General features: G+C 50.7%; 6 protein-coding genes across 6 annotated transcripts; 4 read left to right on the top strand and 2 right to left on the bottom strand.

Moving 5' to 3' along the window:
- Positions 1–1981: 1981 nt before the first annotated feature.
- On the top strand, positions 1982–5749 carry pmcB (putative calcium-translocating P-type ATPase(PMCA-type); the record flags this gene model as incomplete). The annotated part of the gene is made up of 4 exons (XM_024815280.1): positions 1982–2806; positions 2859–3289; positions 3348–3490; positions 3543–5749. The coding sequence occupies 4 exons, from the start codon at positions 1982–1984 to the stop codon at positions 5747–5749; spliced, it is 3606 nt and encodes a 1201-aa protein (XP_024670174.1).
- Positions 5750–6154: 405 nt separating this feature from the next.
- BDW47DRAFT_53456 (actin-related protein 2/3 complex subunit 5 family protein) lies at positions 6155–7390 on the top strand. The gene is made up of 2 exons (XM_024819261.1): positions 6155–6959; positions 7048–7390. The coding sequence occupies exons 1-2, from the start codon at positions 6601–6603 to the stop codon at positions 7274–7276; spliced, it is 588 nt and encodes a 195-aa protein (XP_024670173.1). The 5' UTR covers positions 6155–6600; the 3' UTR covers positions 7277–7390.
- Positions 7391–7454: 64 nt separating this feature from the next.
- On the bottom strand, positions 7455–8605 carry BDW47DRAFT_127509 (uncharacterized protein; the record flags this gene model as incomplete). The annotated part of the gene is made up of 2 exons (XM_024816728.1): positions 7455–8291; positions 8360–8605. The coding sequence occupies 2 exons, from the start codon at positions 8603–8605 to the stop codon at positions 7455–7457; spliced, it is 1083 nt and encodes a 360-aa protein (XP_024670172.1).
- An 869-nt stretch (positions 8606–9474) lies between these two features.
- BDW47DRAFT_53445 (uncharacterized protein) lies at positions 9475–10333 on the bottom strand. The gene is made up of 3 exons (XM_024819260.1): positions 10132–10333; positions 10022–10078; positions 9475–9965 (listed from the first exon to the last, which is right to left on the bottom strand). Exons 1-3 carry the CDS (start codon positions 10184–10186, stop codon positions 9595–9597), a joined length of 483 nt encoding a protein of 160 aa, XP_024670171.1. The 5' UTR covers positions 10187–10333; the 3' UTR covers positions 9475–9594.
- A 7236-nt stretch (positions 10334–17569) lies between these two features.
- On the top strand, positions 17570–18066 carry BDW47DRAFT_53422 (uncharacterized protein). The gene has a single exon (XM_024819259.1). It carries the CDS (start codon positions 17616–17618, stop codon positions 17964–17966), a length of 351 nt encoding a protein of 116 aa, XP_024670170.1. The 5' UTR covers positions 17570–17615; the 3' UTR covers positions 17967–18066.
- Positions 18067–20763: 2697 nt separating this feature from the next.
- Positions 20764–22452, top strand: BDW47DRAFT_53400 (Rab family GTPase). The gene is made up of 4 exons (XM_024819258.1): positions 20764–20892; positions 21017–21243; positions 21320–21383; positions 21474–22452. Exons 2-4 carry the CDS (start codon positions 21160–21162, stop codon positions 22130–22132), a joined length of 807 nt encoding a protein of 268 aa, XP_024670169.1. The 5' UTR covers positions 20764–20892; positions 21017–21159; the 3' UTR covers positions 22133–22452.
- The last annotated feature ends 187 nt before the right edge of the window (positions 22453–22639 follow it).

The following is a 22639-nucleotide window of genomic DNA, read 5'->3' as shown; positions in this document are numbered from 1 at the left end:
TAGGAGGGATGATACTACACCGTGGACACTGTATATACATAGGCCCATAATACAGCACTGTACATATTATATCTGATCTGGTATCTATCGTCCAATATACCCGGGACTCGGTCGGTAATACCGATACCATGCTATAGCACACTAAAGCCTTGACTGCCCAAAAACGATGTTGCCTATCTGACAAAACATCACTATCAATCGCTGGAGCACATTTCTTCCTCTTCCTTCATCTTTCCATCTATCTAATCAAGCTACCTACCGACAGACTGGCTGTCATATTCCCTCGTGGCTACAGTCTACGACAGCCTACCAGCCTACCAGGGAACCGACGTCTAAGCCACACTTAGGGTTGCGCAACCACACCAGCCACACTGCGCCACATCCATACATCATTCTTCCCGATCGGCTGCCAATTCCCGTCACTCACAGTCGACATTCTTGTTTCTGATCCATCCTCAGCCACCATTCACAAGAGACAAGTCAATTAGCTTCTTGTGTCCACAATGTGGAAATGATCAATGTGACATTGCCACTTTAATGAACTGACATCGCCATGGCGTATCTTCCTGGTTCACGTGTCACCCAAGATGGCTGCGCATTCTAGATCTGGGAAACATACCCCGTGTGTACCTTGGTAGTATACCCAGGTTGAAACCAACTACCTTGACGTCAATGGAAGGGAATCCGCAAATCGCAGCGTCCAAGCCCAGGGGGGCCCAGGCCAAGTGATGTTGACAAAGCGGAGGGGAAGACTGACTGGCCACCCCCTGGGCGGCAAATTCGATCACAAAGTCCCGGTCCACACTAACGAGCTAACTTAATGCTATGATGCTATGCGCCCGCCCAGAGATCGTCTGGAATAGCTCCATTCGCGCGATTCGTCGCTTCTTGACGCCGAGTCTGGCCAGTCAGAAACGCAGAGAGCGACGGCGCCAGCGTCATCTCATCTATGCGATGCAAACGCTGGCGCTAAGCGGGGGGCTTTCCAAAGGAGTTGCCGCTGCCGCTGTGAAAGCAGGGCACCATGATTCTTTTTTTTTTCATGGAAGAAGGGGCAAGAGGCGCCTAGAACTACACAGACAATTGCTCATTGCTGGGTATGCAACTCTTAATCAATCACGTCTGGACTATTACCTGGGTTATTACCCCACTTGGGGATTAAAGTGGCCACTGTTTCCACTCACTACCCCCTTTTTACTGGAACCGCGGGAGATTGACCACGCAAGAGGGAGGCTGTGCAAAAAATAATAATGGGAAAAAAAAGAAAAGTAATGCAACGTGATATTCAATTAATGGAATTACACCCTTGGCGGGCTTAGGTCACTCGTCTTTTACTCCGGAGTCGCCAGCAGAGATTGATTCGAGAGACATATCGCGCCTTGTCTTTGATCTCTCCCATCGTGTGTCGTCAAAGTCAGCATCTGCTATAGAGTTGGCTTCATCATCACTTCACCCACTTCTGCCTGTTTAGACCGGGCTATGAGGAGGCGTTGAAAGGCAAGAAACGCTAGAATCAGAAAGGAACCGACACTTTATTGAATTTACTTTTTTCATTTTTCTCAAGTGTCCCGATCTGACTTGCGGCTATCAGCACTGCCTCGTTGAAGAAACCCCTCGTTAACCCGCTCATCTACGGAGTATATGTGAACGCCATTTCCAGTACCATACCCATATCTACATGCTCAATATCTTTGTGCTCATAACATCTGTCGGTCGCATTCATGCCGACTCCAAACGAGAGCCGTCGCGACCAGTTTCTGGACCCCTTTGCAGGGATTCCAGCTAGTCAGGTGCGTGAAGAAAGAATAACACTAAAAATAAAAATCAAAAAGCACCCCTAATCCTGCACATTCCACCCGTTCTGGCTGAGATGGATCCGTATGTTGATATCTCACAACAGCCGTCTCGGTCGCCCGCTTCAGGGCCTGCGGATACCATATCCACATCACCACCACCACCATCATCATCGTCATCCTCAGCGATGTCACCACCACCACCGCTAGATACTAACCTTCTTATGGTACAGAATGGGCCTCCTCGCACGTCTCACTCCATGGATGAGGAGACTCTACGCCCGAGGTCTGACTCGACTATCTCCAACGCCAACACCTATGTAAGATCGAGAACCAACTCCGAGGCCACCACCGCCGTCACCAAGTTCGCCAGTGCGGCACCCAGCGCATCGGACTATGACGATGTGCATGAGGCCGATGCCCTGAATCCGGACCCGCGGAATCAGCAGGATTTCGTGGTCCAGGACAACCGATTCGCCTTTTCGCCCGGCCAGCTCAACAAGATGCAGAACCCTAAGTCTCTAGCAGCCTTCCGCGCGCTTGGTGGTCTGAATGGTCTGCAACGGGGCCTGCGGACGGACTTGACGTCGGGATTATCAGTGGATGAGACCCATCTCGATGGGACGGTCGCCTTCGAGGACGCGACTTCAACCTCTTCCCCGGAGCACGCAAAGCAGCAACAGCACTCGCCGCCTCCCGACGTACCGGCCGCCGATGCCGCCACACAGTTCCACGATCGAATCCGCGTTTTTAGCCAGAACCGACTACCCGCTCGCAAATCGACCGGCTTCTTCAAGCTGCTGTGGATGGCTTACAACGATAAGATCATCATTCTCTTAACGATCGCCGCCGTCGTGTCCCTCTCACTTGGCGTCTACGAGACCGTGAGCGCCGGCCACGGCGTCGACTGGATCGAGGGCGTCGCCATCTGCGTGGCTATCATCATCGTGACTGTCGTGACCGCCGCCAACGACTGGCAGAAGGAACGCCAGTTTGCCAAATTAAACAAACGGGTAAACATCACTCTATCTCCCAGCCTGATAATTGCCCACTAACCCATCCTAGAACAACGACCGAGAAGTCAAAGCCATCCGCTCCGGCAAAGTCGCCATGATCTCCATCTACGACATTACCGTCGGAGACGTCCTCCACCTAGAGCCCGGCGACTCCATCCCAGCCGACGGCATCCTCGTCTCAGGGCACGGCGTCAAATGCGACGAGTCGTCCGCGACGGGCGAGTCGGACCAGATGAAGAAGACGAACGGCCACGACGTCTGGCGGCAGCTTTCCGACGGCTCCGCCAAGAAGAATCTCGATCCGTTTATGATTTCCGGGGCTAAAGTGCTCGAGGGTGTCGGCACTTATGTCGTGACTAGTGTTGGTCCGTATTCGACTTATGGCCGTATCTTGCTGTCGTTGCAGGAGGCGAATGATCCGACGCCTCTTCAGGTTAAGCTGGGGGGCTTGGCTAATTGGATTGGATGGTTGGGTTCTGGGTATGTATTCCTTTTTTTTTTTTTTCGTCTTTTATGTCATTCCTGCTAACGAGATCAGTGCCGCCATCCTCTTGTTCTTCATTTTGCTCTTCCGCTTCTGCGCTGAGCTTTCTAATAATCCGGCATCCCCCGCTGTTAAAGGAAAGCAGTTCGTAGATATTCTTATTGTTGCCGTCACGGTCATTGTTGTCGCCATTCCCGGTAAGTTAAATCTACACACTATGTCCGAGAAGAAAAATCTAACCTGCCATAGAGGGCCTTCCATTGGCTGTCACCCTGGCCCTTGCCTTTGCTACCACGCGCATGGTCAAAGAGAACAACCTTGTTCGTGTGCTCCGGGCCTGCGAGACAATGGGCAACGCAACAGTGATCTGCTCCGACAAGACGGGAACGTTGACCCAGAACAAAATGACGGTGGTGGCGGGGACTCTGGGTCCTCATCGATTCAACCAGATCCCACTGGAGGACTCCCCTGAAGCTTCGATGAGCGTGACTGAGATCTCCAAGCAATGCTCGCCACGCGTGCGCGATCTGATCATCAAAAGCATTGCACTGAACTCCACCGCGTTCGAAGGCGAGCAGGATGGCGCGAAGGAGTTCATCGGGAGCAAGACAGAAGTGGCCCTGCTGCAGTTGGCGCGAGACTATCTCGGCATGGATGTCACGACAGAGCGTGCGTCTGCGGATATCGTCCAGCTGATCCCCTTCGATTCGGCGCGCAAGTGCATGGGTGTGGTGTACCGCGACCCGGTCGTCGGCTACCGCCTGCTCGTCAAGGGCGCCGCCGAGATCATGGCTGGTGCATGCTCGACAAAGGTAGCTCATATGGACCAGGAAGGCATCGCTGTCGACCAAGTCTCGAGTGAGGACCGACGCGCGATGCTCGATCAGATCGAGTCGTACGCCGGACAGTCTCTGCGAACAATTGGCTTGGTGTATCGGGATTTCCCCAAGGTCTCGAGCTGGCCGCCTCAGGATATGCAGCGGATGGAAGACGACGCGTCCTCGGCTGATTTCACCGATCTCTTCCGCGAGATGACCTGGGTCGGCGTCGTCGGGATCCAGGATCCCCTGCGGCCTGAGGTGCCGGCGGCCATCAAGAGATGCCACGGAGCCGGGGTGCAGGTGAAGATGGTCACGGGCGACAATATCGCGACCGCCACTGCCATTGCTTCGTCGTGTGGCATCAAGACGGAGGACGGCGTCGTCATGGAGGGCCCCAAGTTCCGGCAGCTGACGGACGAGGAGATGGACCAGGTCATTCCGCGGCTTCAGGTGCTGGCTCGTTCGTCACCTGAGGACAAGCGTATACTGGTCGCGCGGCTGAAGCATCTGGGCGAGACCGTTGCCGTCACGGGCGACGGAACCAACGACGGCCCGGCGCTGAGAACCGCTGATGTGGGATTCTCCATGGGCATTGCTGGAACCGAGGTGGCCAAGGAAGCCAGCTCGATCATTCTGCTGGACGACAACTTCAAGTCGATCGTCACGGCCATCTCCTGGGGTCGCGCTGTCAACGACGCCGTGGCCAAGTTCCTCCAGTTCCAAATCACAGTCAACATCACCGCCGTGCTCCTGACCTTTGTTTCGTCACTGTACAGCAGCGACAACCAGAGTGTGCTCAACGCAGTGCAACTCCTCTGGGTCAACCTGATCATGGACACCTTCGCGGCTCTCGCCCTAGCAACAGACGCCCCAACCGAGCAAATCCTCGACCGCAAGCCCGTCCCCAAAAGCGCCTCACTCTTCACCGTGCCAATGTGGAAAATGATCCTAGGCCAAGCCGTGTACCAACTCGCCTTGACCTTCATGCTCTACTTCGCCGGCGAGCGCCTCCTCGCCCCCCTATTCTACGCCTCAAACGGCCAGTCCACCCCCAGCGCAAACGACATTCAAATACAGCTCGCAACAATCGTATTCAACTCCTTCGTCTGGATGCAGATCTTCAACGAGTTCAACAACCGCCGCCTGGACAACAAGTTCAACATCTTCGAGGGCATGTTCCGCAACTACTGGTTCTTGGGAATCAACTGCGTTATGATCGGCGGCCAAGTCCTGATCATCTTCGTCGGCAGCACCGCCTTCGGCATCACCCCGCTCAGCGGCGCCCAGTGGGGCGTTTGCCTCGTCTGCGCCGTCGGTTGTCTCCCCTGGGCGATCGTCCTGCGCATCATCCCAGATGGACCCTGCGGCGTCGCGCTGGACTACTTCGTCCGCGGCATGCGGATCTTCATGAAGCCTGTTAACAAGAGCGGTCGCTTCATCGCCGATACTACGAAGGCTACTTTCCGACCTATCAACCGCGCACTCCGTCGCAACAAGAAGGACGAATCTGCGACTCCCCAGGACGAGGAGCAAACCGTTGCTCTTTCTGACATCAAGCCGGCCCCGAGTCCGACCCCTGAGACAGCAACAGCCCCATCGGTCACTGTCCCACCGATCACTATTACGACCTCTTAACGATTTCTTTTTCTTTTTTTTTTGTCTTACATACGGTTTAGTCACTTTGCTCATGCGGGACGACTCAACGTCGGACCTGCTGCCTCGCGCTGTGCACTGTATTTTTAGAATAGACTCACGACGATTTCTGCATATGGGATTTGGGCGGTGGGTTGGCGGTTTCGGTAGGGTGGTTTTTTGATTATTTTTTCCTTGTTTCTGAGCGGATTTTGTATGATATGTTTAGCGATTTAGAACATAGTCTTCTTAATAACCTATTTATTTACATGATTTTCCCATACTTGTACCGTGACTCCATACCTAGTAGCCATATCCATAGTCAAATACATCCGGAGAATCAGTCTTGGCATAGTGAGAGGAGGGAAGACACCTCAGGCACAACTATCCCCGTGCTCCGCACCCGCACCGCCGCATCATCACCGCCCACCTCATCATCATTCCAGTCCAGCTCCATTCACCCCTCCCCTTATACACTCCACCGACTCCGCAAACACTAACTAGACTCTGTCTTTTTCTCTGCCTACCTTCAGTCAGTTTTTTTTGCAGGAAGCCAGGGACTATACGCTGCGTGTCACCGACACCACCGACTGGTACACTCGTCTCCCCGCTCAGGTCAGTAAAGCTGTCAGTGGCATGGCATGGCTTAGTTAGGAGAGTTATGCACTGATCTAACATTTCAGAAATAGTCAGTGTTTCTCAATACCCCATTAAAACTCCACACTTCCTCCGACGAGTCAACCAATCCATCAATCGAACAACCCAACCCAAACCAACCAACTCAACCCCCTAACACACCCCACCATCCCAACCAACAACCCAACCCAAACAAGTCAAAGAACAAACCAACCAAAATGGCCCAAATCAACTACCGCACAATCAACGTCGACGCCTTCGACCCCGACTCCTCCGTCAACTTCCCCATGGACAGCCTCCTGCCCGCGACGCTCCCCGCACCCAGCAACGCCAGCGAAGCCGCCAACGTCGCGACCCAAGTCCGCCAGGTCCTCCGCAGCGGCGATGCAGAGGGCGCCCTGCGCTACGTGCTGGACACGGCGCCGCTGGCAGGCGACGACCGCGCCAAGGAAGTCCACATGGCGACCGTCGTCGATGTCCTCCAGGGGATCCGGCAGGGGGAGATGACGCGCGTGCTGGACGCTGTGTGCACCGGTGAGGGAGGGTCGGAGAGGGCGGATTGCTTGATGAAGTATTTGTATGTCCCATACCCTTCCTTCTCCTACTTGGTTTGGTGTTTTGTGTTAGAGATGCCAGGTGGGGTGATGATGCTAATTGTTGTATAGGTACAAAGGAATGGGTGGCTCCCAGGCACCCGGCAGCGGAACGCAGACTCCCAAAACCCCCGGCTCGCCGCAAGTGTCGGGAGGGTTCTCGCAGATCCAGGCGCGCAATTTCGGCGAGGGCGGCAGTGCGCAGCAGATGAGCGTTTTGCTGAGTTGGCATGAGAAGCTGGTGGAGGTTGCTGGGATGGGGACTGTCATGCGGGTTATGACTGATCGGAGGACTGTTTAACTTTATTTCATTCTTCATTTCACCTCTTCATTTCATAAATCTGTAAGTAGTGAGTCGATGGTGGTATACATATTGTGATAGAAGGACGGCTAAGGTAGTTGTCTGCGAGTGAATGATATGATATCCTATCTCTACTTACTTACTATATGCTATATACTATACACCCTCTATCCATAGATTAATTATTCTGTTTAAAATCCCCACCACCCAACAAATCCTTCAAATTCAACTCCCCACTCCCCCTCTGCAACGGCTTCGCCTGCCCAGTCCCCTCCTTCCACCCAATCATGAAGATCAACCGAAACGTAGCCGGCAGACCCCTCGCCCCCTCCTCCATATGCAACTGTCTATAGATGGCCTCATTGGCAAGCAGCACATCCCGCGACAGGGGCCCAAACTCCCTATGCAAGATGGCGTTGTTCTCGCCCATGGCCTGCAAATCGCGCATCAGCGCAAACGTATCGGGATACTCGACGACAATGTCCTCCACGTCAACAGTCTGCATCTTGAAGCCCGCCTTGGTGAGCAGGCCGCCGACGTCGCGCACGTCAGCGAGGGGCGACACGTGCGGGCTGACGCCGCCGCGGCGTTCGAGGTCAGCGAGCTGCAGCGACGTGCGCAGCTCGAAGAGCGTGTCGCCGCCGAACATGGCGGCTATGAAGGGGGCGTCGGGCTTGAGAATGGAGTTGACTTGGGCGAGGAGGGACGGGAGGTCGTTGATCCAGTGGATGGAGAGGGAGGAGAGCACGGCGTCGAAGGTGGAGGGTTCGAAGGGGAGGGTTTCGAGGTCGGGGACGACTTGGCGGGTTAGGGAGAGCTCGCTGTTGAAGGGCTCGTCGGCGTCGCGGTTGAGGAGCGCTTCCGAGGTGTCGATGCAGGTTAGGTGCCGGATTTTGTTGGAGAGGGGGGGAGAGGTCGGGGTCGCGGGGTCCGGGTTGGGCATTGTGAGGGCTCGGGCGATGTTGCAGCTGTTGGCGCCGAGGTCGAGGACGCTGGGGAAGTCCCGTTTGATGTCCTATATTGATTGATTATTCCTTCTTGTTCTCTTCCATCTACTATAATGATAAGTGAGGAGGAACCCACCAGTAATCGCTCACACAACCGTATCGCTACCTCATCCTTGATGTAATCCACCTTGCGACTCTCCTCGACATTCCGCGCCGCGCGGTCCTTCTGCAAGTGCTTCGTCTTGCGATTGAAGACCTCAAAGACCGGACTGCCTGGTGTCTGACTGGCGAAGGTTCTGGCCGTCTGATATGCATGGCTTGTGGAGGTTGGTCGCGATGCGCGGAGGACCGCCGGGCGGAAGATCCGGAGGGAGAGGGACATGGTGATGTCCCGTCAACGCGCAGCGGTGATGACTCAGAAACAATAAACAAATTTTAGACGTGTACTCAATCGTCTAACTAGATGTATGCCATTGTCGTGGGGGGAGAAGAGATTGGTTGATTGCGGGGAGGAAGGCAAGAAAAAAGTGTGACGTCGATTGGAGGTCGAAGGCGGAAGGAATTGTCAGATTGGTTTTGTCCGCTCCGCTGGTGGCCTTGGCTTGCCTAGTATCATACTCTACATTTCTAGTTAGTTTCTTTGCTCATTGTCGCTGAGATCTGGTTAAGGAGGTCTAGGTATTCTGCAGCATCTTGCGAACATCCCCTGTCAAAGCATTGTCGACACGCGACAGTGGCCGTTGACGAGGGTATGGGTAAATATATATATTGAGTCTCCGCACTGCTAATATTATAGCCCCTACAGCTGCAAGTGACATCCGCCAAACTTTGACGAACTCAAATGTCAAAATCAGTCAAGTCATTTAATTGAATGGTCTATGTGAGTTAACTCGCGAATATTAGTAGATCCGACAAGTACTGTTCATACATTTGTTCCTCAAAACTGCGATTGGATGCTCAGTATCGTATCAGTCTACGGAGTACAAGAGTAGCCCACAACAGCTTCTCACGCATCACAGCTATTATTGGCTCAATGGATCATTCCAGTCCTTGCATTGACCAGACAATAGAACAGCCATCAATGGCCAGATAGTCATCCAGGAGACAATTCGCCCCATTCCACCGACCCATTTTCAGCGCTCGAACCCCCCAAGCATCTAGGGATGAGTTACTGCCAAACCTTGTCTATATCGAGGACCCAGGTGGACGGACGGACCCACGTCTCTCCTGTACAGAAGGTGAGGAGGCGTCTTTTGCCTCCGACGGCAGTCGGCCGATAGATAGAGAACAGACAGATCGAGACCAAACAATTGACAGTGAACAAAGTCCAGCAAGCAACATCGAAGAGATGGATAGATCAAGTGATCACCACTACTTTGCGGCTGTCTCAGTCGCGCGACATGGATGATGGAACCAGAGTCTGAACCAGAAACCTGGAAAAAAACCCGCCCTGGCCGATCGACGGGTTGCATCCGGGCGAATGGAGAGCCGCCGGGCTCCACTGCGGAAGGGATGCTGCAGCCTGCCGCGCGATACCTTTTGATTTCCCACGGAAGTGTCCGTGCAATGTACTTTTGCTCCAACTTTTGCATTTCCCTTCCTTCCTTGAACTGTATTTTCATCGAGAGGGGTGAAGACACGGAAGGGGCTGACTCCTCGCGTCAGGACGATATATTCAGCTCTTCGTGGAAGGACCTGCAGAACCTTAGGAGATGATCTCCCCGAAGGAGATAATGACTTGTCTATTGTATCTGTTTGCAATGAAAATCAAGTTGGACCGGAAGCAAGGGTAGCGCACCGATCGGATTCGACTTGTCGATGGTTGGACCCCGTCCTTTTCCCAGACACAACGTATCTGTATCACATTCGAGGATATTCAATTGGTCATGATTGATGGATCAAGCGTACCATGCTCTGATTCTATCAATCTCAGACCAGCAGGATGCCCTCGCCCCGACTCCATGGTCCACACCTGATCCAGTGTCTTTTCTTGACCTGTTTATCGGCGTCGTCGGCCACTCGGTGAGACGCATGGTTCCCCTGCAATGCTGCAGCTGCACGATTATCATCGCACGATCGGCGCTAACTTCAGGATTCCCGAAAAGCTGAAAGACAATCGCCCCCGATACGCCTCGCATTGATTGCGTCGTGAGGTCGTGAGGTAGATCAACTGTGTCGCCCAGAGTCTAGACACTGATTGATACTTTGATTGATGCTTGTTCCTGGATCTCTGGACCCACATCTCATCCAAGGGATCGTGCTGAAGAGCTGAAGCATTCCAATGACACTCATGTTGTCATCGTAATCAAACATGTTTAAGGTAGAGGTTGGATCTGTCTCCCTTGCCACCGGCCAGGGGATCCAGGTCAGTTACACGGTCCTCCGCAGCATGCCATGGCCGTCCTTGACGTAGGGGGAATGGACAATCTACGGGAGGAGTGATTCCTGGGCAAACCCCCCAAAGGATATTGAACGGAATATGGTCGCCGTCTCCTCCGTCTTCCGTCCTCCGTCCTCCGTACTGCGACGGAGTTCGAGTTGATAGATGTAATAGTGGGCTGACGGGCCGAGGTGGCTGACGAGACAAAGAAAAAGGAAGGAAGGGAGGATCGGGTTCCAGAACCGCGGGTGGATGCGTTAGTGGTTTTTTCCGGGGAACAGTATTTTACTGCACTATAGGGACTAACTTGGGTATCTGGTACTTACTCTCTAGCAGGCAATCTATGCATTACATGTACTCCATACTCCATAATGGACAATAAGGCGCTCGAGGAATGTCCCCTTTTGATCGACTGATTACTCCATTCCAAAGAGAACCACCGTGGCAAATCCATCCAAGACATCCCCAGGATTAAACATACATCATAATCATCATCATCATCGAACTAGGGATCCTCTGGTAACGGATCATCTCCCCATCTAGAACGCCATCCCGTGGCTTCAACGCTAAACAAGACCGGCCCCATTTCCGCGTCCCTAGTGGGCGTTCTTCGCATGTGAGCCTCCTCCTTTTCTTCCCTTTCTTTATTATTTCTTTTGTCTTTGTCTAGGAATTTCCGGCCCTTTTCTTCCCATTCCAGGTGGCCTGTTAGTTTCTACTTAGTTAGTTATGAGTCGACAGGGTCTTCCGACACCGGTGAATCATCGGAAGACGGTCTATCGTTTCCGTCCTTAATTCTGGAAGGATTGTCGCTCAATTCCTCCGGATCAGAAGCTGAACTGGTGAATCTCCGCTGGAACAGAACAGGAACAGGAACTGATGCCCGGAGATTGTGGTGGATCCTACTAGAATCTAGTACTCTGGATGTATGATGGAGTACGTGTCTAAGGATTATTGACTGGGATCCCAATCCCGGGAACCAGGATGGGACGGCATTGAAGGGAGAGCACGTGTACTTTTGATATTGATATTAATTAATTCCACCTCTCACGACCTGGATTCATCTCACGATTATTACTGTATGGACTAGGAGATTAAGTCCTGTCCAGAGTTGATTCTCCTACATACAATTGAAGAATGATTAAGATGATGGGTCAACCCATTAGATGCCTGGGAGTAGTGTACTTTGTATAACACAATGGATGCTATACCTGCCTATCTTTCAGTAAACATGTTCACCAAGTGGCGTAGAAGTCCTTAAAATGATGGCGTTGAGCATACATACATCATGCATTCCATTCCTATGTACATACCTAACAAAGCACCCAGGGATTCAAATTATAGACAAAACAATCAGCCCACTCCAATCAAACACCGGTTCATTTCCTACCTCCCATCCAATAATAAATGGCTACCTCCCGGCAGTACAACATAACCCGCTCTGGCTAGACAAAAAGCAAGTCAGAAACCAGGAAGGAAGTAAGTACCTAGTAAGGTGTCAGCCGCAGGGTCACACCCGCCTTGCATTGCATTGCATTGCATCTGCATCTGCAATTCCAGCCAGCTAGCCAACCAACCAGCCAACCAGCCCAGCCTGCGGTCGGATCCCCCCTAGGGCTTCTTAGGTTGTACGCCCTCTCCCCTCCTTCCGATCCATTGATCTCCTGTCGATTTGAGGAGGATCGCTGCAGAACCCGCGGAGCCGGGTACAGGCGAGCACCCTGCGTCCGATTCTTTTTTTATTTGCTTTTGGGGCTGATCTGAGCCCCTGCTCAGCGCTGGCTGCTTTTATTTGTTATTTTTTTCAATCTTAAACTTGTTTGTTTCACTGGTTGTCCATGCGCGAGATGTGGCTGATGCGGCGGCCCGACAGGATGGGAAGGCTGCGTTAGTTGCTAGGGTTGAGGCATGATGAGAATATGTGTATGGAGTTTGGTTGGTTGGTTGGTTGTTTTGAATTTTCTTTTGTATGAGGATCTGGTTGTGTGTGTCATGTTGGAGAGGGCAACCTGTCTGAGAGATTAGTTGGTATGAGAATATCAGACAGTTTGATATCATCCACTTGGTAGGTACCTGTCCAGATTTCTAAGGTAGATACCCTGTATATTCGAATCATAAACGGCAGCAGACAAATACCGATGTGACTGGTTCCGATCAGTGGCGGTGATGAATAAATGATTGCTAGATGAGGCGTAGTGATTGACTCCTCAAATGACAGGAACCGGCACAATGAGATAGACAGATCACCGGAAAAAACATACCAGTATCCATGGTTGCTGTAGTTGCTGGTTGAGACAGATCAACCGGCGACATCCTTCTATTCCCCGACGACCTTATTGAAACCCCCTGCTTGCATCCGCCGCACATTTTCAACATCCTGCACTAACTATGTGTCAATCAATCAATCAATCAATCAATCAACCAATACTCCAAACCCATAGTTCATCCACAGCAACGCTCCCCTGTCCAAGATTTCGGTGCGGACGCGGAACCGGAACCGGAAGCCTGTCGTTGAGGCGGTCTACAGGGATCATCCCCTAACGCCAACGGTCCCATCCCACTCCACTGTTCCCCAGCTTCTAGTGCGCTTCTAGCTTCTAGTCTGTTTGTCGGTGTCTACTTTCTTGCGGTGTACTACGTTCACCGTTTGGGTTGGATCGATTGATTAGGTTGGGACGGAATGAATGGGGGGGTGGGCGTCACCTGGTGTCGGTAGTCCTGGTGGAGTATTCTGTTTAGAGTGTAGGTGTAAGGCAGGCTTGTCATGTCATGTCGGTAGACGGTAGATAATCTGGTTTATTACATACTAGTGCTTTGTTTTGGGATTTAGTGATATTTCATATTTTTTATATTGTTTATTGATTGATTATATTATTTATGTATATTATCACATTTATTTCAGTATTCAATACTCCGTACATACGGGACCCCTTATTGAATATTGATTCGATAAAAATAACCGTATCGGCGAAGATCAATGGTACGATCCGCACCTGAACCACGGTTGACTCTCCCTCACCAGGTCGACGGGTCTTCTAGAAGAATTCTGGAATCATCACCCAGCTCCGCTCAGGTCTGGAACAGGGTTTAGATTCAGTTTCTCGCTTGCATTCATTCATTCATTCCCTCCTGAATATACGGGTACCTGCCAAAATCATGGGCTGATTCGGTGTTCAGTTTGTCCAAGTTCCGCCCTCCGTTGTCGTCGTCACAAAGAAAGGAAAAATCAGATACCAAGGTAGAGACAAAGGACGGCCAACTACCTTAGTACATAGATTGGTTGGCTAGTTTACCTATCATTTTTCGTTAACCAGGTGTCCATGTAAGATCGGACCATCTCCTCAAGTCGTTTCAACTTGATAGCTGGCTTACTAACCACCAGGCTCACTTGACCACACTTGATATATTGACAGACACGTAATACTACCTTACCTTACGAATGAATCAATCATGTCCATGTTAGTAATGTAAACAGGCGTAGTGTCTCCAGATGAAACGCACTATTCGCTACGTCCCCGAGCAAACCTTGTCCCCCAGCCCCAGTAGCGGCCTCCCTACCCGTCAGGGTGTAAACGTGGCGTCGGTCCGACATAACACATAACACAGCGAGTGACACTTGTCCAGACTCTCAGGCTCTCAACAAAGAAAAAGAAAAGTGTGGCTGGAGCAGACACCCCGGTCCGCCTTGCCGCGCTCTTCCGCCGCCCGTTTCATCCGGAACGGACAGAAGTCTCCGGACGGTCTATCCATACATAACCATACCCACTCGTCCTCAGTGGCGAGAGTTAGTCGTGAAGGTGGTGTCCACCTCAGGAGGACAAGAGAGATGGAACGGGTATGGTAAAATTACTGGTATCTATTTTAAAAATACTGGGTGCGAAAACGCAAACGCCGATGGATCATTCCTGTCTATCAGGTCGATCAAGACGTCATTCTAGAAGGTCCATCGAAGCCAATAGCTCCAATCCCACCGCCACGCCGGCCGTTAATCGTTGGAGAAGGAAGAGTCTAGAAAGCCGGTGGGCTCAGGAGTCCTTTAGAAGGAAGGGTTCGTCGGATCCACATGAGGTAGTTATGTTGATGGCGAGTAGAGAGAGATGCCTGGATGAAGAAGGAATAAAAATGGAATTCTGCCCAGCGGAGCAGGGAACGGGACCACAACACGCTAGAACAACTAGAAGCTCGCGAGAAGAATGCCGGTCGACTTAATACGTAACGGAGGCGGGTAGCAGTGGGTTTGGCCGGATCATTGATCGTTATTAGGGGGCCCCACTGCCCCCTAATCGCCAGCCCGATTTCCCCGGCGACCAGTTGGAAGTGCTTAACCGTAGGAAACCAAGCCAAGCGATCATCTTTGCTTATCTGTGGTCATCTGGTTCTGTCTGCTTCTTGTCTCTTCCATTTTGTCTTTGTCATTTGAAGTAACTAACTGACCTGAGTATTTTCCCAATCTCGATTTGATACGGCAGGTCGGGTGGACGTTGGGACAACGATATGAATCATTTAGCAGCCCGGGTGGGGCCCTCCCAGCCAGCAGAGTCGAATCAAGTCCAAGAAAACAGAGTCATTTGGGTCGCGATAGTCTCCCGAGACTAGGTTAGTACCTCCAGACTACCGCAGGTACCGGACGGGAAGCTTCTGGATTGGTTCCAATCCACACCCATCCTGTCTGGGTACCTTGTGGCTTTCCTGGGATGTTCTGGAGCTTCTCTCAGGCGGGAGGTGCTTGCGAAAGGACCGGAGCTGTTTACTATTGAACCTGCACCAGACAAACATGATCTACTGTACATCAGAAACAAACAAGAATGATTGTAGATTATTACTTATGTTTATTATTATTATCTAGAAAATAAAGAAATGATTCAGAAGAAGGGGAAAAAAAAAGCCCCCGAAGAACGGTCAGAGATCAGCAGCGGTTATTTATTGTTCTGTGTCGGGTAGGGAGTCCAAGGACCAGGGTACCTGTCCTTATCCATTAGCAATCGCCGCCGCGGAACGATATAACAGTGCCCCGGTGGTCCCGAACCTGTCAATCCATCAAATCAAAGATGGATTTTCAATACATCCACCGATTACGTCGCTGGGATAGAGAAAAAGATGAACTTCGTCCCAAGATCCGTCCCAAACGATCATACGGGATGGGGTTAAGGGGCAGTTGAACCGATGATTTAGGAGGGGAGCTTTTACGGGGATCCCTACTCCATAAAGGGGGCCGGCCATCTTTTCTGGGAATGGCCTGGTGAGTGAGTCGTGGACTCCCGAAAGGAAGACCACGCGAGTGAAATAATAGTAACAGTAATTAAAAAAGTAAGAAAAAAAAAACCCAGACCTGGTCAATCGGGAGTGAGCCTAGTTAACCAACCACCCCGGCAGATGGAGAGAGTGGAAGATGGATGGATAATGCAATGAAATAGATGGGTCCATTTTTCCATGTATTGGATTTCGGATCCATCCGTTGTTCCTGAGTCGCCCACCGGTTGGCTTTCCCCACTCCTCCCCCCCCATGCAACCACGCCGAAAGTTGGTTTCCTCTTAGCTTCAACTATATGCATTATTGTTCTGTACCTGCTTCTTTTTTTCTTTTTCTGTTTCTTAGTCTTTTTTTATTTTCTTTTTTACCTCCTGTGGGGTGGCTCAAATTATCTTCCCTACCTATCAAATTTTCCCATGAGACCGGCCAGTACTACTATTTTACAGTTATCCTTTTTGATAGGACGGCTCTCAACATTTATTATTTATTAACTATTTTATTACTTTATTTTTCTCTCGTCTACGGAGTGCTCGCACCAGTTCGCCCCAACCAAGGTACGTTTGTATGGATACCGATTGCCCTTGTCGGGTGCCGATCCAGATCACATGGGCGCTGAACTGGAGCTTTCTCTTATGATATGTGTTCCACCTATTAGGCCTACAAGGTCTCTAAGGCCTCTAACCCTGGACTGTAATCCTGATATTGACCACTCGTATCAATGACCAAGGGGAAGGGAAGAAAAAAAGTGATAGGGCCTAGTGAGACCAGTCTATAATCTAGTCTAAGACGACCAGGATAATGAACACCTAGGCCAACCGACCTCGGGAAAAGGAGATTGAAAGAACTGGTTTCATAGCCAGATACGCCGGGAAATAACACATTGTAATTGAATACCTGTTCAGCTACAGAGTACAGAATACCTATCAGGGCATTGGGGGAGTGGAATTTACCTCACATCATAGGTAGACTACAAATTCCACAGAAGATCAGGCTTGACATCATTTGTCTGACAATGGAGTGACATGGGCTGGACCATGATATGATCCAAAAAGTCCTCTCGGGGATCAAGCGTTGATACTCTAGGGTGGTTCCTATTGGAATGGTGACGATGACGGCGGTGATGGTGATTATTATTATTATTATTATTAGGCAGTCAGTACGGGTAACGTACGGCAATTCTGGGCGTCAAACGGCTGGAGTGGATAAGTGACTGGGGGCAAAGAAGCCTCCTAGAAAAGAATCGAAAAAAAGAAAGGGGTAGCAGTAGCAGGAGTGGGAATGGAGCATCCACACTACTGTATCTTACCTTCCCGTCGGGACAGAACTGAGCGACTGAGCCGCTCCAGAGTGCAGTAGTACGACGTCTAAAAACCGGAAGGTGGCTAGTAGTATGCAATGGAGTATAGTCAGAGATATCTTGTTTTGAATGTATCATTTTGCTTGGAACAAGACAAGACATGAAAATAAAAATCAGAAATAAAAATATCGATTGAAAAAAAAAAGAAGGAAATGAAAATGGAAAACAAACATTGTGATAAAATAAATGAAATGAAAATAAAATAAAATATAAACTAAAACAAATAGATAAAGCCAAATAGTTATTTTCTCCCTTCCGTTTTTATTTTTATTTTCTATTTACTATTCTATTTTATTTATTTTTAATTTCTACCCCTTCTATTTTATTTCTAAATTACGGATGAGAGGATTGCTCTGATGATCGTTGCTCTCATAGTCAAGCAGATTGGGAACGCTTATATCTACATGAATCCCCTACGATCAGAGGTCCTGAAATTCTTCAAATTATCCAGTTCATTCCTCACCTCACTCCTCGCCCTCCTTCCTCCTCTCCTTCCTCCCAACCTACTGAGTCCTGACGGTTGGATCTCTCGGCCCTTTCGACAACTTTCATTCTCCTCCCTCTCCAACAGTCTCCGTACTACCGTCCACTCTACCCGTGACGTTTACCTGCCACGCTCGCCCTGTTTGGCTCTCCCTTGCGATACATCCAGTTGGGCCTGTTTTCGCTGCCCCCGGAGCCTACTTCCGCTGTTCCTTTCCAGGATCACCCTCCTTACGGGCTGCATTAGTCTCGTCCGCATTGTCGGTCTTTGATTCTCGATCGGATTCTGATTGCGCGATTGATTCAAATATCACCTGTCGGGCCGTCCCTGCGGTTTCGCGCGCCGGATTGCTACCTACGAAGTGCCTAAACAGAAACGATCCGATCCCCCGCCAGTGCTTTTGACGGACGAAAAGACAAAAAGTAAAAAAAAAAAAAGAACATTCAAAACACAACAAGACTCTGCGCCCAACTAAAAAGCAAAAATAACCACAAGTGAGATCGAAAAGAGAGAACAAAAAAAAAGGAAAGGGAAAACCGATCTATCGATCCACTGTTTCCCGGGCGCCACTCTGTGACTCGTTGCTGCATTCCTACCTACAGATCGACTTGTTGCTGCTGCTCTTTCGCGGCACCGGGATTGCGCCCTTAATAACGATCGATTCCCGATCTTCATTGCAGCTGCATCTTAACCGTCTGCGTCAATACCGCCTGTCCTTGCCTGAGAAGCTTGGGTACCTTGCTACTCGCTACACTCGCTTTGTTATCAGACCGCACATTGGTTTTATAATCGGCCTTTTTTCGATTATTATTTTTATTTGAGCCTTTTTATTTTTATTTTCATTTATTTTCTGAGAGGCTGCTCCTTGTGTTTATTTAATACCTCAGTGAGTCCTCTCATACTCCCTTCCATCCTCCCCGCCATTCCATCGTCCACCTATCTTCGCACCGTGCCAATTCCCAGCAACGCTAAATTCTAACCATGGCTGTTTGTGCAGAATCCACCATGATTCTCCGAGATCTCTCTGCTTTCAACATGGGACGCGGTGCCTACGACACGACCGGTGTGAAGAAGCCTGGTGCACCACCACCGCCTCCCTCCAAATGAAATCTTCAATTGTTTCAGCCAACCACAGCGATTCTTCTATTGCGAGCGAACGTTTGATTGTGGTCTCTTGTTTATTGGCGCCATAACCCTTGAGGTTTACGTTCTTGTTACGAAGTCGACACTTTTTTCTTTTTGGTAAGTGTGTCCCTGTGGCAAAATTCGTTGGTTTCGCAGAACTAACGTGAATCTCAGTACCTGTAACACTACTTCCAACATCTTTTTTCACTTCGGTGGCCACTCGTGGTTTCGGTCCTATACTTTCTTAATACCGTTCGTCATCGGCATCCGGATGGCATTTCTTCTTCGACGCGCCATTCTTTTTCACCCGACTTATATCTTTAATCTCTCATCGACACGATTCGCCGGCAGATCTACGATCTGTTCACCCAAAAAGTGATTTCTTTCTTTTTATTTCATTGGACTTGCTATTTTGGATTTGAGTTATTCGGGCGTTTGGCATAGACGGCATGGTTTGATTTTGGGATACATGGGTTGATACCAAGACTAGAACTTAAGACCTCGCGGTCAGCAGTTATCGATTTTATTTTCACACTCGCTTTTTTAACCTGATTATTATTATTATTATTACCGTTATCAATCTTACTTGACTACAGACCTCTAGTTGTGTTGTTCCCTTGGTTTGTATGTTTGTCAGCGCGGGGATTTCGCAATGGCTTTTGTGCGTGTACATCACCTTGACAACGTGCGTTCCGAATGGAAGCAGGTGTGCCTTGCGTTCACTGCCCTAACCTTGCTGCACATTTATTCTACCATGGTTTTCTTATTTTTATTTATTTTTATATTTTGCTGGTTTCATATAATTTTGGGACGCCGTTAGAATTTTGGGTATGTTCCCCAAAGTCCAGACCCGCCAATCATGCTTGGGTAGAATGAGGGTCAGGTAGAACCCAGTGCCAACGAGTCATGGGCCCACGGTCCCCCTCCCCCATCCCGCCGTTTTACAGATGTGTCCCTGGAATCCATCAATGACGGGAGCACACAGGCGGAGTCGGACGTGATTTGCCAGCTTTAATTCCAAGACAACTAAAACATTATCTCGAAGTGGATCCGCCTTCCGGGGTTAGGATTCCAGGCGTTCGACGGGTAGACATGGGTGGTCTTGTGTTTGGGCAGCGATGAGACGACCTGCGCAAATCACGCTGTGCTACGTTGACAAGTGTAACCCGATTGCCAGAGAAAATCGATGGGTGACTATTATCACGATGTGTGGGCAGATGTCGGGGGGGCACGTCATGGCTCAACAGAGGAAGAAGTATACTGGTCTTGGCTTTTGCCGCGTGCCAGGACCGTGGAGGGGTGGTTTTTGTATGGGTCTTTGTCACCGGCCGAGTGTATGTCCTGTACCAATCATACACACCGTGATTTGGGCCATTGGGTCCTTGGTCACTCTATTTATTGTTGAGGATTTGGGTCTGCAGTTACTTATTCTTCCGATGGTACTTTTTTTCTTAATCATGGTTGATGACGACCTCTGGGCAGTTGTGAGTTGGAATGGCGGTATTCCCACTTGCCGCAGTAGCCAACATAAAAGGTGCTATAGATTTCGGTGGATTCTGAAGAATGGAAAGAGATACAATTTCAGAGACAGCGCCGTCACAATGCTCTACTTTTCTACCAGAACGACCATCAGCACGATCATCTCTGTCATGGCGTTGCTATTGTTTTGACTTTTGCGGTCCTCAACCCCTCGTTCCTCCAAGGCTCTGCTGAACCGTTGATGATATCAGGGCAGGACATCCCGTGACTGGGGCTGTTCGGGCTGGGCCACGCTAGTCGGCTTTAGGCTGCCTCAACTACCGTCACCACCGAGAGAGAGAGAGACTACCTTACGTACTACCGAACTACCTCCTCCTTCGACATCCCCCATTACTACCTCCGATTACTACCACTACCAACTATTACTGCTACTACCTAACGCCTCCAGACCGACATACAGAGTCCAGAGCCAATTTACTGGAATCGCTCCAACCATCTTGCTAAGACTCCGCCTCACTGGGTATCCATCCTCCACTTCCTTGCGACGGTGTACTTCCCCGTTCATACGTCCACCGCTATTTTCCATCTTACTGGTCTGTTGTCACCTCATTGATTTGTCTGCGCTCAAACCCCCCCCCCATCCCCCCCCCGCAACCCCTGTCCCTTGCCGTCTCGCTCGCTCCCTCGTGTTCTCGCTGACGTCGTCTGGTTCATCAGGCCCCCTCGAAAGCCCTACGACGGGGTCTACTTGCCGACCCGATCTGCCCCTCACGAGCTGAATACGCCCGCGCTGTTAGTCCCTGCAAAACGACCTAAGTTTGTCTCTGGCTAGTCCCTCGAGTTGGGCCCCCCCCGCCGTCATGTCTGAGTCAACTAGCGCAAATACGCCGAAGCCCAGCAGTAGTGTCAAACTGGTACTTTTGGGTGAGGCCGCCGTGGGAAAGGTATGTCTCTTCCATCTCTGCTCGGGTGGTACACGGGATGATCGGGGAGATATTGACACCGGCTGTGATTACCTAGTCGTCGCTCGTCCTACGATTCGTCAACAACGACTTCCAAGAGAATAAGGAGCCGACCATTGGAGGTAAGCCGGAGTCCACTTCCATATGGAGACCTTGTGATGAGGTGATAGTGTGTGACAGAGGACCGATCCGCTGACGTTTTCGCCTTGTAGCGGCCTTCCTCACTCAAAAATGTTCTCTCCCCACCCGCACGATTAAGTTCGAGATCTGGGATACCGCCGGTCAGGAGCGCTTCGCCTCGCTCGCCCCCATGTACTACCGTAACGCCCAGGCGGCCCTGGTGGTCTACGACGTGACCAAGCCGTCGTCGCTGACCAAGGCCAAGCACTGGGTCGCCGAGCTGCAGCGCCAAGCGAGTCCCGGGATCGTGATCGCCCTCGTGGGCAACAAGCTGGACTTGACCAACGACGGGAGCGAGACGCCCGGTGAGTCTGCGGCCACCGACGAGGGCGCGACCCCCACCGGAGAGGGAGAAGGTACCGATGGCGAGAACCAGGCGGACGACGAGGAGGAAGAGGAGCAGGAGGCTGCCCCGGGGGATGCCCGCAAGGTGTCGACTCAGGAGGCGGGTACCTACGCGGAGGAGGAGGGCCTGCTGTTCTTCGAGACCAGCGCCAAGACGGGAGTCAATGTCGTCGATGTCTTCACCGCCATCGCCAATGCCATCCCAGAGAGCAGCCTGAAGAGCGGCCGTGGGCCCGGTGCTGGAACGGGACAGACCACCCTTGGGGGTGCGCGGCCGGCGGAGGATTCGCGGGTCAACCTGGGCGAACGATCCGCGGCGACGGCGAAAGAAGGCTGTGCCTGTTGATCCTGGTGGGATAGTCTGGTTGTTTTGTAAAGTTTTTTCTTTTTTATTTTTTTTTGTTTTTTTTATATTCTCTCTCTTATGTTATTTGCTTGCTCCGTTCTGTTCTCTTTCGTTCATCGTGTCCCTGAACCCGGTTGATTACAGGGCATGGGGAATGATATCGTATAGTGTAAGTACTCGTTGCTGCTTTTTTTGAGGCGCGTGGCATGGGTCAAATTCTTTCGGCGTTGCCGTATTATTTATGATTTATATTTCTTCCAGATTTATTCATTTACACTGTCTTTAAGATATCGGATTATTTATTGAATAGTATAGTTTCGATCTCGACTCGATCTAGCATAGTCACATGATAGGAGTAAGCCTTGGGAACAGTCATGTTCACCCTGTGCGGATGTCTGGGGTTATGATCCACTGGATAGTTGGATTAGTAGCATACATTGAACGACTCGAGCATTGTACTTAAAAGGCGTCTATAACATCACTCGTAGGCCAAGTCAAGAGGTGAAT

The sequence above is a fragment of the Aspergillus candidus genome (genome assembly GCF_002847045.1).
Source record: "Aspergillus candidus strain CBS 102.13 unplaced genomic scaffold BDW47scaffold_38, whole genome shotgun sequence".
NCBI lineage: Eukaryota > Fungi > Ascomycota > Eurotiomycetes > Eurotiales > Aspergillaceae > Aspergillus > Aspergillus candidus.
Note: the sequence above shows the minus strand (reverse complement) of the source record. Positions and strands in the feature narration are given on the sequence as shown.